This window comes from Anopheles cruzii, chromosome 3 (genome assembly GCF_943734635.1).
Source record: "Anopheles cruzii chromosome 3, idAnoCruzAS_RS32_06, whole genome shotgun sequence".
In the NCBI taxonomy this organism is placed as follows: domain Eukaryota; kingdom Metazoa; phylum Arthropoda; class Insecta; order Diptera; family Culicidae; genus Anopheles; species Anopheles cruzii.
Genome location: NC_069145.1, coordinates 66016547 through 66035377, shown reverse-complemented (window position 1 = coordinate 66035377; position 18831 = coordinate 66016547). Strand labels below are relative to the sequence as shown.

General features: G+C 47.5%; 4 protein-coding genes across 8 annotated transcripts; 2 read left to right on the top strand and 2 right to left on the bottom strand.

Moving 5' to 3' along the window:
• The first annotated feature begins 1800 nt into the window (after nucleotides 1-1800).
• Nucleotides 1801-3290, top strand: LOC128273210 (short/branched chain specific acyl-CoA dehydrogenase, mitochondrial). The gene has a single exon (XM_053011138.1). The coding sequence runs from the start codon at nucleotides 1933-1935 to the stop codon at nucleotides 3199-3201; it is 1269 nt and encodes a 422-aa protein (XP_052867098.1). The 5' UTR covers nucleotides 1801-1932; the 3' UTR covers nucleotides 3202-3290.
• Nucleotides 3291-4257: 967 nt separating this feature from the next.
• LOC128273213 (protein valois) lies at nucleotides 4258-5505 on the bottom strand. Its single transcript, XM_053011146.1, has 3 exons — nucleotides 5116-5505; nucleotides 4510-5054; nucleotides 4258-4450 (listed from the first exon to the last, which is right to left on the bottom strand). The coding sequence occupies exons 1-3, from the start codon at nucleotides 5479-5481 to the stop codon at nucleotides 4258-4260; spliced, it is 1104 nt and encodes a 367-aa protein (XP_052867106.1). The 5' UTR covers nucleotides 5482-5505.
• Nucleotides 5506-6894: 1389 nt separating this feature from the next.
• On the bottom strand, nucleotides 6895-14447 carry LOC128273211 (S-adenosylmethionine synthase). 5 transcript variants are annotated; one of them, XM_053011142.1, is made up of 6 exons: nucleotides 14368-14447; nucleotides 13720-14005; nucleotides 12224-12301; nucleotides 12032-12154; nucleotides 10291-10403; nucleotides 6895-9128 (listed from the first exon to the last, which is right to left on the bottom strand). In XM_053011142.1, the coding sequence occupies exons 2-6, from the start codon at nucleotides 13832-13834 to the stop codon at nucleotides 8343-8345; spliced, it is 1215 nt and encodes a 404-aa protein (XP_052867102.1). In that variant the 5' UTR covers nucleotides 13835-14005; nucleotides 14368-14447; the 3' UTR covers nucleotides 6895-8342. The 5 variants fall into 5 exon arrangements, with proteins under 5 accessions (XP_052867102.1, XP_052867101.1, XP_052867100.1 ...); XM_053011141.1 differs by lacking the exon at nucleotides 14368-14447 and adding an exon at nucleotides 14139-14181; XM_053011143.1 differs by lacking the exon at nucleotides 14368-14447 and adding an exon at nucleotides 11641-11753 and having other exon boundaries at nucleotides 8988-9128; nucleotides 13720-14175.
• A 954-nt stretch (nucleotides 14448-15401) lies between these two features.
• Nucleotides 15402-18739, top strand: LOC128271720 (sodium/hydrogen exchanger 8). Its single transcript, XM_053009341.1, has 2 exons — nucleotides 15402-17556; nucleotides 17623-18739. The coding sequence occupies exons 1-2, from the start codon at nucleotides 15664-15666 to the stop codon at nucleotides 17803-17805; spliced, it is 2076 nt and encodes a 691-aa protein (XP_052865301.1). The 5' UTR covers nucleotides 15402-15663; the 3' UTR covers nucleotides 17806-18739.
• The last annotated feature ends 92 nt before the right edge of the window (nucleotides 18740-18831 follow it).

Genomic DNA, 18831 nt, shown 5'->3' with positions numbered 1-18831 from the left:
GCTCGGATACAGCCATATCGGTGGCGTCCATCCGATTTAAAGTAACGTTTTTTATGCTTTCAAGAGTCTACAAATGAATTCCAATACGTTTACTAATAAAGTATTTTATTACGATTCGATTTGATCTTGTTCTTTCATATTTGTACGCTAATAATAAAAACATTTATGTCACAAAGTTATCTGGTTGCAATTTACAAATGAAAGTATTTTATCATTTCAGAACCATATAACAAGCCTGAAGCAACGGTTCTTCAAGAAAAACCGCATCCTGATCCAACACAATGCTTCTCCATATTTCCGCTCGAAACAAAATCGCATTTTAGTCTCCTTCTGCCGCTTCTTCGCATTCATATGCTGTGTTATTGATAGTTAATGCAAAAGCTGCTCGAAACACCATTGAAACTTATTGTCAGCATACAAAGCCAATTAAACAGCTGCACAAAGACCTCGTTTCCGATTCCGTTTTATGTTTTGTTTCACGCGAAACCGGTTTTGCCAGCCGCGTGCGTCCTTTTAATGTCCGCCAGGCCTCCGCGCAAGGCAAACACGCACACACAAGCGCGCTGTGGATTTATGTGGTCACCATTCCGTTGCGAGATCGTGCATTTCGTGGAATAATGATATTGAAGAATTCCGCTGGTTAGAACGGTTCCCCGAACGGCTTCGTTTTGATAAACAGAATCCAAGGTCATGCAACATAAGAACAATTGTTACGTATTTTTTATTCCTCAGCCTTATTTACTACGGTTCTACTTCATTATTGTTTCGATTGTTACTCTCGATGCTTGAAAAATGAAAAGTATTATAAATAGTGTACCACCCAAGTTTGGCGGCCCCTGTTTCTAATGCACATGTTGCTCGCCCCTTATCGCGAAATATGAAACGTTCTCGTCAAAAGCAACATCGTCATCGGATACGATCCGCTAACCATGGGCCTTAGGACGTGTCCGCCGCACGTTTGTCCATGGCAAACGCACACTCTTACTGGTGGTGGCGGTGTTTGAAAGCGAAATGAAATGTTGTTTAGTTCAATCAAGGGTCAGTAAAGCTTATGGGCAACATTATCAACACCGCGAGCAACCGAGAGATGTTTACGCAACATGAATACTTTGCATTTTTTGAAACGGCTGATGTTAATTAGCTTACCGAGAGCAAATGCAAACCCCTGTAGTTTTGACACAAATTTACAGCAGAATTTTTTAGACCAAGAAATCAGTAACTACTCCATTAGGTATTTCCGTAATAATGCGTCGATGCTCAAGGTCGATCTGCCGCCGGTTACTCTATTATCGCGTCGTGCGCATGCACAAATCCGCGGTTCATTGAAAAACAACATCGCCAACCTATCCTTGTCGCTGTTTCCGTATCTCAGATTCATCATTAAAAATAAATTCCAAAACGATCATACGATTATCTCAGCCATTGCACGAAATGCTCGTGATTCCTGTGGAGAATAATTGGAGTTTTTTGTCTGTCCCACCACCAGTTCTCCTGTTCACGAGTGCGGCACTTACGTGTGTTTACGCGAAGACGCAGACCGCCTAATCGCTGGGGCTCGTCGTCAATTGATATGGCCTGAGGTTGCCGTGCCAATTTATGGCGTAGGCGCGTCAAAGTCGATGTGTTGGTGCGACCGGTTGATTAGACTACCGCGGATTCTGCCACGGGTCGCGGCCGGCGCGATGGTCCGGTTATCGGGGCCAAGGTACGCACACCAATGCTTGAAATTTCATTGGTGATCGTGGTTGGTAACTCGTTTGGGGAACATTAACGTTCCGGTGCCGATCAGTTGCCCGGTGAACTAGTACGTGGCCAGTTGCATTTGCGGTTCGGTCGTAGATTCGGTTAAATCCATTCCCCCTCCAACCCGGTAGGATCCTTGTTGATTGGGAACTAAATTGGCCACCCGTTCCATCCCGTTCCTTCGCGAAAATGATGCAAAACGTGCTCCGTCATGCGGTCCGGTCGGTGGCCTCGATCGGTGCCCGTGCCACACCGGCACACCACTACTCCACGACCACCTCGTTCGGGACGGCCCGTGGCCCGACCTCACCCGTCACCTACCTCAGCGAGGACGAGCTGGTGATGAAGGAAACGGTGGCCAAGATGGCCCAGGAGCAGATCGCACCGTTGGTGAAGAAGATGGACGAGGAACACCAGTTCGACCCGTCCGTTGTGCGGGCCCTGTTCGATAACGGGCTGATGGGCATCGAGGTGGGTGAACAGTATGGTGGCAGTGCCTGCAACTTTATGACCACGATGCTGGTAGTAGAGGAACTGTCGAAGGTGTGTCCGGCCACGGCCGCCCTCGTCGACATCCACAATACGCTCGTTAACTCGCTCATGATGAAGCTCGGCACGGAGGAGCAGAAGAAGAAGTATCTGCCGAAGCTGAGCCAGGAGTACAGTGGCAGCTTTGCCCTCTCGGAACCGTCGGCCGGATCGGATGCTTTCTCACTGAAGACGACGGCCAAGAAGGACGGGAACCACTATGTGCTAAATGGCACAAAAATGTGGATCTCGAACTCCGACATCTCGGGCGTTTTTCTTATCATGGCGAACGCAAACCCATCCGCGGGATATCGCGGAATCACGACATTCATCGTGGAGCGCGACTACGAAGGGTTCACGGTCGGCAAGCGCGAAAGCAAGCTCGGTATCTGCGCATCAGGCACGTGTACCCTTCATATGGACAATGTGCGTGTGCCGGAGGAGAACATCTTGGGCGAGTTTGGTAAAGGATACCAGTACGCGGCCGGCTTTTTGAACGAAGGCCGCATCGGTATCGGGGCGCAGATGGTGGGACTAGCACAGGGTTGCCTGGACGCAACCATCCCGTACCTGCTCGAGCGCAAACAGTTCGGCTCGGATCTGTATTCGTTCCAGAGCATGCAGCACCAGATTGCGACGATTGCGACAGAAATAGAGGCGGCCCGACTGCTGACGTACAATGCCGCCCGACTGCAGGAAGCGGGCGCACCGTTCTTGAAGCAGGCGGCCATGGCCAAGTATTACGCGTCGGAGGTGGCCCAACGCACGACTGTGAAGGCAATCGACTGGATGGGAGGTGTCGGCTTCACCAAGGACTTTCCGCAGGAGAAGTACTATCGCGACTGTAAGATCGGTGCGATCTACGAGGGCACAACCAACATGCAGCTCAGCACGATCGCCAAGGTTTTGCGCAAGGAGTATCAGTCGTAAGATGTGTGCGCTATCACGGAACGCTGCTGCTCGCAAAGGAGGCGATAGATCGTTACGTAACACGTCCAGTAAAAGATCGCGGCCTGCTGATTCGACTCAGAACGTGACGCGTGAATGTATGAAGTACCAGTTCCACAATGAAGACTCGCATCCATCCGCACCGCAGATTTAAATTGTCTCGAAAGTACGCAAAAGGATTCTACATTTTTTACAACACCTTTTTGATGGAAGGCATTCATCAAAAAGTTCGCAGCGATAAGAGGGCAGCCTTTGGAGGTCAGGTGGCCTGTTAGTAGATTAGACTCGAAAAAGATATCAATTTGTTTGTTATCAGCGTGGAACCAAGCACAGCAACGCAAAGAGGCGAGAATTTTCCACACACAAAACGAAACAGGGAACAGTGAAAATGATGCATTTATTATGATTAGAGAGTCGCGTGATTGACGATAAAAGTAATGGATCAACAGAACAGAAGGACCACGCCATTAAAAGCGTGTAAAATTAGCGCTAGATGATGATGTATACGACGGCTGCCAACGTTCAGCATTCCCAGGGAAGTGATACATTTTCTCCGGTGGATGCGGTAAGAAAACGCACATAAAAAAGCTTGAACGCTTCAAACACTTGGCAGATTAAACGCTGTTGTTCAACAATTTGGCTTCCGTTTAGTCCGTAATGTAAATGTTCTTTATTGGTAAACAAATAAAGCTGTTGGATGATTTATAAACTGAGATGTGTTGATTTCTTGCCCGCTGACCAGATACATGAAATAGCCACAGCTACGTAACGGGCCGATGAACGAAACGAAAAGAATGAGAAACTAAGAATCAATAAGAATGGGAATCTCAGAACACTATTCTGACCAACAGAAAAGGAAAGCCATCCGCACCTTGAAAGAATCGATACAAGAGTAGTTATTACTCAAAAGCTTATTTCTTGTTATTTACTTTTTATAGCTATTTTCTGTTGCGATTCTTCGGATGATCGATAGCGAAATCGACTGGTCGATACTGTAGTTTATAATGGCAAAGCAGTATAATTGCTACACATCTTTATTTAGACGTCGATAGTCACTTTCTGAACGTAGCTGTCCCATCCGATAAGCGTACAGACAGTTTTGTCGGTGTAGCGTTGATCCCACGCAATATCTCGCACGTAATTCGAGGCACTGCGCTCCACGTGAATTTCCTTGGAATGTTCATCGTAAAACTTTGCTTCCGGTGCGTTGGCAAGCACAGCGAACCGTTTCCTGAAGTAGATAAAAGGAGTAACGATACGGAAATTCATGTACATTGCATTATGGTTTACCCGTGGAATGAGATTCGTTGTATCTTTCGGTCAAAGCAGTCGATTGTTTCAAGAAACATGTTCGGCTGCCGGACGTCGATAAAGTGCACGCGTCCCGCTTCATCCCCGACTGCTACTAGCTGGTTCCAGTTTGCTTCATCTGCCCAGCAAATAGTACTGAAAGCTGCGTCGTGTCCTTCGTAAAGGGCCGTCGCTGGTTTTAGTTCCCGAAAGTCCCATTGAAGAGCGGACCGATCTTGTGAACAGGTGACAGCCAACGACGATCGGTTTGTATCGGTCGCTACTTCCGTAATCGGTCCCGTGTGCGCGCAATGCATCGTTCGACTGGAGTGAAGATCTCCCTCACCATAATCCCACAACTTCAGGCAACCGTCGGTCGAACCAGAGATCACCGTGCGGTCCGTGCCTCGGAATATGTCCATCGCGGTGACGGCTCCGATGTGCTCGTGTCTGTGATCCACCTGATACAACGAGTAACCGGGGCCATGCAGGGCGTTTCCGGTCGACCAAAGTTCGATCGCTCCTCGATCGCTAGCGACAGCAAACTAAAACAGAGAACGAAATTAGGAACAGTAACCTACCGCCATTCGGAGTTATCATTCCTACCAACATGTCATCCTTCGTGTAGCTCATTGCCGTTACAAAACCTTCGCACTGACGCCCAAAGGACACCCTGTCCTCGTGGCCTATATCGTCCACCGACTCCCATCCACATAAGCTTCCGGCCCAGCGACGAGACTTGTAATCGTTTCCGGCGATGATAACGTGGCCCGCGGCATTCACGGTCAACAGATCGAAAAAGGGCAGCAGCTGGCCATCGCGCCGTTTCGCCGGCTCCGTTAACTGATACTGCGTGGAGTTTGTGTTCGGATAGTCCGTGCTTTTGGCCAGTTCTTCAAGCGACTGCGGAGGCTGGTAGGAAGTCGGCACTTGATATGCCTGCACCATATCCACGCACTTTGCGTAATCCATTCTATCGCTGCTGCGTTTTGTTTGGTTTTAGGTCGCCGGTTGTTGAGAACGATTAGAGTGAGGTTATTTACACAGGCAAGGCATGTAGATGTAAACAAACGTTAGCTCAGCTGTCATGATTATACCGACATGATTCATGCTTAACTTGATTATACCGACCTGAAAGCTCGAGCTATTTTGTCGCCGTTGATCGAAAATCGTTTGATTTGATCGTTATTTGCCACAATTCATAGTCGTAATTCAGGTTTGTACAGGGTTTTGTCCAATGAGCCCGAGTATTTGGTGCTTAATATCCCGGCCGGCACAAACCCTCGGCAGTTCCACTTTTCTGTCCAGTACATTTAAAAACACTGCCTCGGCAACTCTGCTCTTCCAACGCTCAGAGCTGCTAGGACTACGAGTCTAGGAAACAATTGTGGCGCACATTCGGCCAAATGTCGAGAAAAACATTGATTGTGGGAAATGCTCGTTTATACTGAAATGTCCCTGTAAATTCATCTTTCTTTCGTTATAATAATACGCATACACAAAATAACACACATTTCGGCTAGGGTTGACAGAATAAGAATATTTTAATTATTTTCTTCATTAGAACCAATCGGTACAGCGAAACTTAGAAAGTCTATTCCAAAACTTTTATACCGCTTTATCATGATTCATCTCTTACTTATAAACTATCTTTTTATGTTGGACGTCGCATTACTCGGCAGAGCGTGTCTCGGTACATTTTCTAGTTTTACACTTACACTTTCCTTGCCCTTAAAGTCTCTCTAAACTAATGTACTTGTACGTGCAGTGTGTGATTGTAGTTCTCCGTTCATGCTATACATCCGCGAACGATACAGCCGAATGGTCAGTTGTTTGTAGTTCCAACAGTGTGTAGCTGCGAATTTCGAGGACTCTATTTTCAATGGGAAAGTGGCTCTTTGTAACATATTATGTGTTACGCGGTCATCTTTTCATTTGATGACGATATGGCAATATAGGGCATGAAGTCTTACTGTCTCGTTCGACGAGAGAAGCTTTGCGGCACCGTGAACGGAACACAAAACAGTTTAAGCAATTGATGCCGTGTTTTCCTAGAGTGTGCAGCTATATAGTGTGCTTACGTTTACTAGCATAATTATATCGTTTCATTATTTTTTTGTCCTTTTTTGTTACGTTTTTCTGCTTTTTTCTGGCGTACCGATGAGCACCCTTCGACCACCCAGCGGACCGGAGTATTTTCGAAAAAGCTCTTTTCCACAATTAAAATCCTTTTCGTAAACACAACACAAAACGTGTGCTGAAGTGCGAAAAAAATGAAACTGCTTTGAATTTGGAACGCTTCAGCTAATTGAACCATCGACGGGGGCTTGGCTAGTTTTTCGTTAATCTGTTTTCGTTTTCGTAATTAAAAAAATTCCATATTAAAAATAATCTTTCTCCACCGACCAACGAACGGGGTAGAGTTTCGTAACTATTGCAATGTCAGCGGTATGGATTGTACATCCTAAAGCCACCTGGCATTCGTGGACCGAAGCACCACGAATGATGCGTAGTTTCAAGTGACCGTACCTTTCCCAGTTCATTTGTATAATGTGAAGATAGTACATTCCTGTCGATTCGTAACAGTTAGTGGCAGTACGGTAGGTGTAGCATTTGCTATAAATTGGAATTACATGCTTAACACAGATAATCAGCACAGGTCACTTGTGACTGTTGTCTTCTGCGTCCAATCCATTTTCATTGTTCCAGGAATCGTCGATTCCTGAAACAAGCACCTGTTGGATTCCATTTTATCTATCTTCTACTGCCAATTAAAGCTTTCTACGTTGGACTAGGGAAATTGAACGCTATAGTATAGCATGGCAACCGAAACAAAGTAACACATCTCGATTGAATTATTGGTCAACCTATTCTCTCGGGCCATAACGGTCCAAATTCAATGCAGTGTCCTAGTGTGCCTAAATGCTGCTCCACGGATAGCACCATTTCACGATTCCCTTACTAACTACTCCATCAACGTCGATCGTTGCTTTCACCATCTCATATTCGATGCAATCGTCGGTGAAATATTATTAGCCATGGAGCACAAGCATGTGTCTGTCTCTCCTCCGTTTAGTGGCATCGGGAGGGGAGCGCAATTTTTTTTGCACCGCACAACAAGTTTTGCAGCAGGCAAAATTCCCGGAGATGGTATTCCGGCTGCGCACTTTGATCTGAAACGGTGTCCTACTGTGGCCAACTGGATGGTCTAGCTCTGCTCGAGTTCAGCGAACTGGTCCTCGTACATCTCTTTTCCTACCTCTTCTTACAATATACTCGTAAATTTCTATCTGCATTTACTTGCTGGTCTGACTCACTGCATCGCATAATGCTGGAGACGATGTGTCAGCTGAAAAAGTAATTGTACGATGATCAACGCTGGCAACGTAGTAAATTTCTAGCAAAAAAAAAACACTAAGACACACAAGCGACAGTGCAAGACGGGCCACTCGTGTAAGGGGCTTATGTAGAAGTTGCGTTGCATTTCGTAGATCTCCATTGTGCTCTACGTTCACTGCTGAGTGCCGCCATTTTTTTGAGGCACCCCCTATCCTGAATCGTGTAGTGTTTGTTTGAAAGAATGAAAGAATAAAACCCTTACAAAACCCTATCGTTGCTGGCGCGTAAGTTACCACAGAATAAATGTTACAATAGCGAAACCAACCGCAGGCCCTGTGTAGCCTTTATACATCTAGTTTCGGCTTTTTAGCAACGCTCATCGACTCCGACTCGTCAGCAGTCGCCGTAGGTTTCTTTGTCGATACGGCGGCAGTGCCAGCAGGAGAACAGTGAGCGGCATCTGCGGCGGTCACAGGAACCGCGTTCGAGCTCAATCATTCCAGGACCAGCTCCTTCGGTTCCTCCCACGGGAATCCTGCTCGTCCAAAGTGTCCATACGTGCTGGTACGCTGGTAGAACGGCGTGCGGAGCTTCAGGTCCTTGACGATCTTGCCCGGACGCAGATCGAAATTATTGGAGACGATCTTCAGCAGTTCCTTCTGTCTGTACTTCGAGGTGCCGTAGTCAAATACTGTAATCGACAATGGTTCGGCCAACCCGATAGCATAAGCTACCTGCACCATGCACCGGCGACAGATACCAGCCTTCACCAGGGACTTCGCAACCCAGCGCGCCGCGTAGGCTGCCGAACGGTCTACTTTGGTGAAGTCCTTGCCCGAGAATGCACCACCGCCGTGAGCACCCCAACCTCCGTATGTGTCGACGATGATCTTGCGTCCAGTCAACCCAGCATCACCCTGAGGACCACCGATAATGAACAGCCCGCACGGGTTGATGTGCACAATCGTGTTTGCATCAAGGTACTTGGATGGAATCACGTCCTTAATGACCTTCTCCATGATTTCCTTGCGCAGCTCCTCGAGGGTAATCTTGTCCGAGTGCTGCAGCGAGACCACTACCGTGTGGACGCGCTGCGGAACGCACGCTCCCGATTCAAAGATATACTCTGCCGTGACCTGAGTCTTGGAGTCTGGACGGGCCCACCAGAACTCTCCACTACGGCGAAGCTCGGCGATTTTCTCGTTCAATCGGTGAGCCAGCACCACCGTCAATGGCATGCATTCTTCCGTTTCATCGGTAGCGTAACCAAACATAAGTCCCTAGATAAACAGAATAACATCTATATTAGCGAAGAAACACAAACGATCATCATCAGCAACACAAATCATGCGGAAGCAAAGCAAAAGCCACAAATAAACATAACATTTAGAATAACATAAAGCCAACAGGAAGCCAATGTGTGAGTTAGCGATCGACGGGTTCTTATCATCGAAAACATGAATGACATAACTTTTGCGGCCATTGACACCTGCCTCCAAGGATAGCAGAGCGCCAACACTGAAAGCCCATCTACTAACACAAAATCAACCTTTTGCTTCACTAGGTGCCCCGAACGCTCTAGAACGTGTCAAGAGTTCGGTTGCCTCGAAGCAGTTCTTATCGCGAGTTTTGTCGGATGACGACGAATCAGTTGCCTCTTTTGGGACCACCGTCCGTTTCGGCGAATTAACGGTTACATCAAAGGTGAGACCCGTGGGTCATCTCATCGTCAATGGGGAAAGGGGAAGAATGTTTTGACGAGTTTTTGAATTTTGAGGCTCTCACTCGGTGGTTTGTTGATCGCATCCATCCCTCGAAATGGTCAAAATAATAAACCTGATAACTCATCATTCATCAAGACGTCACACGGTTGTTTGTTTTGAACAAACTCACTACGCAATTAATAAAATAGCAATAAGACGAAAAGCAAACGAACACTGATAGAACCCAACTGGCACAGTGATAGGGGAAAGCGATTAGATATGGTATGATCTTACATGTATTTCTAGTATTTAAACCAATGACACAGTTATGAAGCGTATTTATCGAAGAACTACAGCTACGTTATTAGGGAATGATTTGTAGGCGTAAAAGCGAATGTAGGCGAGTTGAATGTAATCCATCTCTAATTTTTGGCAAAATGTTACACCAATATGTGAAACAATTTATTGGTGGTTGATCGCATTTTTAAGGTAATCAAATCGTAACAATAAATTTCCTGGCGAATGGTGCGCTGAAAGTCATGACATGCGTGCGTTCGAAACTGGCCAATTAAACCCATTAAAAAATAGCCATAAGCCATTAGAAAGATAGCCATTAAACCAGTATTACAAAGTATTAACAAATTAGCTCAAATTACTGAAGAATCTAATGAAGAAAGCACATAAATATTACAACTCGAAAGAATACGGTACGCCAAAACATTATACTTTTCGAGCTAACCTGGTCGCCGGCACCGACTTCCTCTTCCGGACGGTTCACATGCACACCGGCTGCAATGTTCGGTGACTGCTGGTCCAATGCGAGGAGCACGTTACAGGTCTTATAATCAAATCCTACGTGAAATGTCGCCGTCGGTAGCATCCCCACATCCGATGATGGACGCAAATCATTCGCCGGATTTACACGTTTCATTTTTGTTTGATTTGTTTTCGGAGTGATCATGAAATTCATTATAGATGAGATTCAGTTCGATACCCGATAGTTACACGTATTGCGAACGTTTTGTTCGACACATGCAAAGAGAGATAGAAATGATGGAATATTCGTAATTATCGTTCATAATGGGCATTTCAGACTTTCAGAGTCAATAGCTGGAATCGGTGAGCAAAGAAACAGTACACAGGAATCGGCGCGTTAATGAGTTTCCCAGGAAAATCTTCCCCTCGAGCAAGACGACAAGACACTAGTCTCCTTTGACCTCCTTTGTCATGCATTCATCATAGCAACACGCACTAGAAATAACTGAAGGCCTACTAAACTTGCGCAGCGCTTCAGACGCTGGAACTAAAAAATGCCCGCTCATTCCATTGCCTCTAGCAACCTCAGATGGATGAACGTGTTACGACTATGAAGTGTTTCCGCGTTACAATTTCGTTGGTGACTCCTGATGTGGTCGAACCCGGCGTGGTCATTGACGTTAGATTTAATGAAATGTACGTACTATCAGTCGTGTCATAGTGAATAATCTATACAACTCTATCCCAATGACCCTGACCGCTAACTCTAACTAAAATAGTCTGTCACTAAGCTAATCATGCAAATGTCTTAGTAATAGTTTTCTGCTCATATTCTAGCGAGATTATCAGTATCTGTACGATGTAACTAAGTAATCACTAATCATTAAAACCCCAATTGGGTTAATGTGGAAGGCTTACGAACGGGCACAACTTGTGCAAGATTGCTCGATCGATCCCAGAAAAACATGTCCCTTGTCGACGGGAAAACAAATATGACCATCTGTCTGTTTATCTTGCATTGTCTTCATTTTCATGCGATTAGTAGTCACGTAGGCAATATGAGAGCCTCCAGAATATTAGCTTTAAGGAATGATCTCTCAAACTGTTATGTTTTTCGTGTACAGTAATTAACGATGAGCGATGAGTGGTGGTAGTTTTGTAGGTCCACACTAGCAATGGTTCTTGTACCAATGATTCGCACCTGAACTTAACAAAAAAAAAAAGACGGCACGACAATAATTCTTCATTCGCAATACATCAAGCAACGGCACAGGCGGGCAAAACTACTACCCGTGAAAAGAGTTTTGCCGGTATGCAGATTCATCGATCGTACCTGATCGCCGGCACCAACACTGTCTTCATCGCGATCAACGTGTACTCCCTGGGCAATGTTTTCCGATTGCTGTTCGATTGCAACCAGCAAATTTAGCGTACGATAATCGAATCCTGCATGAGACGGAAATCGAGTTAGAAACACATTGACAGACGCAGAATTTAAGTTTCGTTAATGTAATAGACCATCCAATTGGACAAAAACCATCGGAAAGTGTCATTCAACCACGAAAAGTCGAAAAAACCAACGATTATTGCCAATCTCTTCCGCAAGGGGGCTGTTTATCGTGGATCGTCCGGGGATTTCGAAACGCCAACTGCGTCAACTTGCCAGGGAAGCTCAGGAACTGCTCCGTTCTTTTTTTTTCAATTCACTATCCGATGTACCATACCTTTTGAGGAGTCGTCATAGCCGATGTGTTGTACCGTTTCACGCACCACGCGCTGATAGTCAATTACAGCTTTTGATGTAATTTCTCCGCACAGCAAAATCATGCCAGTCTTTGAAATAGTTTCTGTGATGGTAAAAAGATTAGTAGTACGTTAACGGATGAATGCCCCTGTAAGTGTTAATTGGAACCTACCACAGGCCACTTTTGCGTTGGGGTCCTGTTGCAAGTGTGCATCTAGGATTGCATCACTAATCTGGTCGCACATTTTATCTGTAGAACAAAGCACAACAATTAATGTTAGTGGAGGTAATATTCAAAATCATTCTATTTTGTTGTTTATTACTCAATTGCTTAAAGGTCCCAAAGAGACCAGATAGAGTTACTGGAACCTGGAGACCTTTCCGTTCGATCTTCCATAATTTTTCATTGGTCGGCAAAGAACAAAATTTTCAAAACGAACATTTTACCTCGCGTAAAAGATGAACAAACAAGAAAACATTGACAACGGGGCATCTTAAAACAACAAAATCCCAAATGGCAACACAACCTGTGCAAACACAGCAGCCGTGAGCGAAAGCAAAAAAAATATAAACATTCGCCCGATCGGACGACGGCTCCCGTCGCGACCATAGTAACCGAATGTGCTTCACACACGCACACAAGCAAGCGGACGTCCCGACGCCGGCTGCAGAGTGCGCGTTTGACGGGCGCATACGACGTCACTGTTTTGTTGTTTCGATAAGGGAGAGAACAATCATGCCATCGATTGCTCGGTCCTGCGGTGTGCGTCGGCCCCCGCTCATACGAAAAACACGCAATTCCGCAGTTCGAACCAAGCAGAAGGTCGTCGTGCGTCTGGTCTGTTTCGTGCGATTGCTATAGTGTTTGTGCGCACGTTGTTCCTCCGCCACCGGTCCGTCCGTCTCCGGCCGTGGGTTTCTTAGTCGGGGGCTGCAGAACGCAACTCCACGTGTTTTCACAGTATCGCCCCAATATATAATGTGGAACATTTGATATTGGCAATCAGTCATTCTGATTAACCACAAACCGCGCCTTTTTATGGCATTGTGAAATTGCTCGGCATGATTCAAGGTTGGCCAAATTCTGCTTGACCAGAGGGCTTCGAAAAATCAATAACACACTGATTCTCCCTACGCAAAAACTCCAGTTGGGGCGTTGTACTTGTCGGAAAAAGCTTCGCTGCTTCCAGGCCGTGGTTCGATCAAGAACCGAAATACGGGAATTTTCTCTCGTTCCCTTTTCGCTCATCTGACGCAATGATGCTACATACAATTGCGTAATATATGTAAAAAGTGGAAAACGCCCAGCCGTGCGCAGCGTATCCTACAGCTACGCCAATGGCTCCAATGGCAGTCGGCTACCTGTGGGGGGATCATTTTACTTTTCAAAGTCCACATGACGATCAACTAGCTATGCTAAAAGAATGTGTCGGTCGATGTGCGCTACATCTGCAGACAACACGCGCGCGGCCTCTTTTCAGACCGCATGAAACGCGCGGTGCGTTCCTAGCGCAAACCTAACCTAAAAATAAAGAACCATGAGCGGAGCACAGTGCTCACACCACGAGACGATTGCATGGCTGTCTGTCTGGCTGGCTGTCTTCGCATCGGACATCTTTTTCCGGTCATTTCCCGGGACAAAACACGAGGCGTGGTTGTGCTACTTACCGGGATGTCCTTCGCCGACCGATTCGGACGTGAACAGGAAGGAACATCCGTCCTCCATCTCGTAGCCACTGTGGCCGTTCGCGGCAGCGAATCCATTGCTCTTTGACTGCGGCATTCTGCGGGTTTCGAGGCTTGCTTGCACGATTTATCAGCAGACACTAACACTTTTCACTATTTTCCTTCCCTCTAAACACTGCACCGCCGTTGTCGGTTTGTCGGCGCCGTATGATGCACTTTTCACCGCCTGCTGCTTCACTGCTGGGGGAGCTGTTGCACTTTGCGATTGCTGCGAGGAAACCGATCGGATTATATTTATTGCTTCGAAAGGTTAGATTCGGGTATGCAGTAACTAATGCGCTAGAACAGGGGGCTATTTTTAGTCGGGAAGCAAAATTTCTATCGTCAGTAAAGCAACGCACTCGGGATCCCGCGTAAGGCCCGTCTTCACTTCTCGATGTTTTGTGGAAAAGAGAACGACCCGAGCGCTGGTTCTCGCGAGCAAACCCCCGCACGGTCGTTCGAGCGACGTCCACGGATGCCGATCCGAACGAATTTTGACAGTTCGCATGCATTTCGAGTCGTCATCGGTGGAAGTCACTTCTTCGCCACTTTTGAGTGATCTAGATCAAAGCACAACACGCGGCTCACCAAGTGATTCGTACTGAAAAATTTGAGAGCAACCGAGAACACCGACACCAAACAGATGCACAACACTCGACGAATTCACTCCAACTAATCGTCCGGCAACAGATGTTGGCATATTTTATAACCCGGCCTTCCCTGCCAGTTCTGCCAGTCATAACCCGCTGGCGTCGCGTGCTTGATAAGGAACTCTGTGCTGGGATGATTCGAATTCAAAATAAGCTGCCGTGCTCCGTTTCCGAGCCACCCCGCCGGCCGCTTGGGCCCCTTGGCGATGATTGACCATCGGTTGGCAAAACCGTTTTTCATCGTTTCTTGCTATTTTCGTTCTCGGCCGGTCCCTTTTTTCCCGCCCATTTGAATCTTATCGAAAACAAGCTTGACCCCAGCCACAGAAGAACCACCGACCGCGGTAGCGAAAGAGACGGGTGGCAAAACATCAAGAAAGTGTGGCGCAATTCAGCAAAAGGCACGCCAGCGCGAGCACATTGCTTGCTTTCGGGAAGTCCCCGTGTTTCCGTTGGGTCTTTCGAATCGTACGATCAGAGATAAGGGATCTTTGTGCCGTGTTCAAACCGGCCGGGCACCAGCATGGGATCACAAAGCAATCGCAAACACGGCCGGGCTTTTGAGATGTAAATTTTGCCCATCGCCGACCGTAACTCGTGCGTTGCCGGTAAATGCAAATAAAAAAACACAAGTTCTCAATGTCACACCAAAATAGTGGCACACTATTTTTGGACGTTAGTTTAGGAAATGGAATCTACATCTTAAGCCAAAAATATCACAGTAATCCAGTCTCGTTCAACGATGGTTTTTGGGCGAACTTTTAAACGGGAAGCTCGCTCGCTCGCTCGGTGACAATGTTTATCCTTTTGACGTTTGGTGCTCGCTCTCTTTCTCTCCCTGCCTCGCTCTTTCGCTAGTGCTTGCGGCAAACTTGCATCATTCGCGCGGGGAGAACACAAAACGGGGGTATTTCAGAATCAAAATATGCGCCACCTCCGCGAGAGAGTGCGTGTCGGTAGTTAGTAGTTAAGTCGTGGGTTAGTCGTGCGGTTGGGTGAATGTGAAGCTGCTGATTCAACTAATTATTTTTCCGTCCTCCGCCGGAACGGAATGGCACGGTTCAGCAAGAACCTCGCGAACATTCCATGCGACGTGTGAAGTAAAACAGCGCATCTTATCGGCAATCAGAACGCGAACGGAAAGTAGTGAGGGGAGGAAGAATCACCAAGGCCAGCGTAGCCTTGATTGCGCCGCCGACAGAGTTCGGCACTCACCGTCCATTGTCGTCGTACTATGACTCAATCTCTCAAGGACACGATGAAAACGGCCGGGATATACTTTCTCGTGATTTGTGCATTCCTGTTCACCGCGTTCTATAACGTTGCCTCGGACGTGAACGTGAATCGGTCTGCCGTGGTGGCGCAGACTGGCCCCACAACTGCACCAACGAAAGCGAACGATTCGTCGCATCCATCGCAAACAACAAACCTAGGCGCGCTACCAGCTGGTGGCGCAGTTTCGTCATCCTCTTCTATCGCACACGTGCCAGGGACCGGAAATGGAACCACAACAAACCCAGCGGCGGCGGGAGCTGTACCGGCGGCTAGTGCGACAAACGCAAGCACGATCAACGCGAACAGCACCACGACGACGGCATCGGTCACTATGTCGCCCGAAAAAAGTGCCGTCGAGCAGGAACATTACAGCTCGATGTCGATATTTTTCGTACTGTGCGTCATCGCGCTGGGCATCCTGCTGATCCACATGATGCTTCAGACCGGATTCCAGTACCTTCCGGAAAGTATCGTGGTCGTATTTCTGGGTGCACTAATCGGGCTTATACTGAGCGTGTCCTCCGTCAAGCACATTGCCAACTGGGAGCGCGAGGAAGTGTTCTCCCCGACCGCGTTCTTTCTGGTCCTGCTGCCACCGATCATCTTCGAGTCCGGTTATAACCTGCACAAGGGAAACTTTTTTCAAAACATTGGCTCAATCCTCGTTTTCGCAATCATCGGGACCACCATCTCGGCGCTCGTCATCGGATCGGGCGTTTATCTGCTCGGACTGGCCGAGGTTGCGTACCGGTTGAACTTTGTCGAATCGTTCGCCTTCGGTTCGCTCATTTCGGCCGTCGATCCGGTGGCTACGGTGGCCATTTTCCACGCACTCGACGCGGATCCGGTGCTGAACATGCTGGTATTCGGGGAGTCGATCCTGAATGATGCCATCTCAATCGTGCTCACGACCACGGTCATGCCGATGGTGTCCGATCCCGGCACCAACGCGGGCGAATCCATCTTCTCCGCGCTCAACACTTTCTGCATGATGTTTTTTGCGTCTGCTGGCATCGGCGTGGTGTTTGCGCTAATGAGCGCCCTGCTCCTGAAGCACGTCGATCTACGCAAGCATCCGTCGCTGGAGTTCGGTCTGATGCTAGTTTTCACGTATGCTCCGTATGTGCTCGCCGAGGGCATTCATCTGTCCGGAATCATGGCGATCCTGTTCTGTGGCATCGTGATGTCGCACTACACGCACTTCAATCTTTCGACGGTTACGCAAATCACTATGCAGCAAACGATGCGTACGCTCGCCTTCATCGCCGAAACGTGCGTGTTCGCGTACCTCGGGCTGGCCATTTTCTCCTTCAAGCACCGCTGCGAGCTATCATTCGTCATCTGGGCGATCGTGCTGTGTTTGCTCGGCCGGGCTTGCAACATCTTTCCTCTGGCGTGGTTGGTCAATCGATTCCGCGAGCACAAGATCACCAACCGCATGGCGTTTATCATGTGGTTCTCGGGGTTGCGTGGCGCCATTTCGTACGCCCTGTCGCTGCACATGCAGTTCTCCACCGAGGAGTCACGGCACGTCGTCATCACCACAACGCTTATCATCGTTCTTTTTACGACACTGTTCTTCGGTGGCTCGACAATGCCGCTTATGAAATATCTGCAGGGCGGGAAGAAAGTGAAACGATCGTCTCGGGCTGGTCGTGCCGGTCGCAAGCGCAAAGAGAAGGCACTGTCGCTGAGTAAAACGCGCGAATGGGGGCAGGCCATCGATTCCGAGCACCTGTCCGAGCTAACAGAGGAAGAAGAGGTCAGCTTCACGCAGTCCCGCATTGGCGGGTTCGCCCGATGGGATCGAAAGTTTTTCACACCCTTCTTTACGCGCCGCTTTACGCATCAGGTAAATGCTCGGCGCGAAGCTCGTTGCAAAACAAAAATCACGTCGACCATCCTTTTCGTTCCCTAGGAGCTACACGATTGTAAAAGCCAAATGGCTGATCTCACAAATAAATGGTACCAAGCGATAAGGATATCGCCAGACGATCAGGACGAAGAAGACGACGACGATGGTGACGCAGACGCCGGTTCGGAACGTTCCACGACAAACATCGTGTTTCCCGCACCGTCCGGTCGTGCTGGGAAATCCTGATGCCCCGATATGGTCGGTCGTGGAATACGGTCCTTGCCGGTACCCAGCTCCCCAACGACCGATGTCATCGAGCCACGAAGCTGTGAAGAAAACCCCAGTGCCACTAGGCTCTACGATACTTCTCCTTTACGCACAGTTGATTTTTTGTGAACAGTTCCCAACGGGAGCTACGGCAGGTGATAACGGATGTAGGAAACAAGGATATACGTAGTTTAATACCAGTTCGAACTGTTAGACCACCGTGGTAGAGAGGTGAAAGGATCGGAGTGATTAATGACTGCTCCGCTGCCAAACGGGTGATGGGTTCGGTACAGGAAGTGTTTCTTGATTATTTTAGTTTTTTCCAAAAAACGTTTAAAGAAATTGCTTGTATGTTAATCTATTCTACGGTGATAATTCGCTAGTCAATGTATAACAAAGGTATAAAACGAGTATTATCAGAGAATGAAACTCGTACACAAAATACGAACCAGGGATCGTAAGGGATACGATTGCCAATAATAACATTTGCTAGACTTTATTATAGATATTTTGTACAAAATATGTAGCTAATCGGCCACTCGGCCGCATTTGAAGCTGAAGTTTACCGAAGATCCAGTTCCTATGAATCTACAGCCGGTTGAAAATCGTGACAATTCATATTCTTTTGACCTTACACGTTACAACACCGGATCGCGCACAATGTCTTCAAGAAAACACGAGCCACAAAAAACAACAGTTGGAAAATCCGGCTGAATGCGGCTTTATAGGGCGTGGTGCTGTGGCCATCGAGACACGAGTTACACTCAATAATGCAAACAATAATAACATTAACCATCGTTCATCGTCAGCTGATCGTCATCTTACTTTAAATCTGCGCCATTCTTCGCTTCTCTAGCTTACAGGAGGCGCTCCAATAAGCCAGAAATTCAATTGCGTCAACTCAAATCATAAATTGCGGAAATATTCGATTGCTCTTCGTCTTGGCATATGTGTGTCGCTCTTAGCTATGGAAAATAAAAACCATTTCGTTCCGCAAGAACAGCT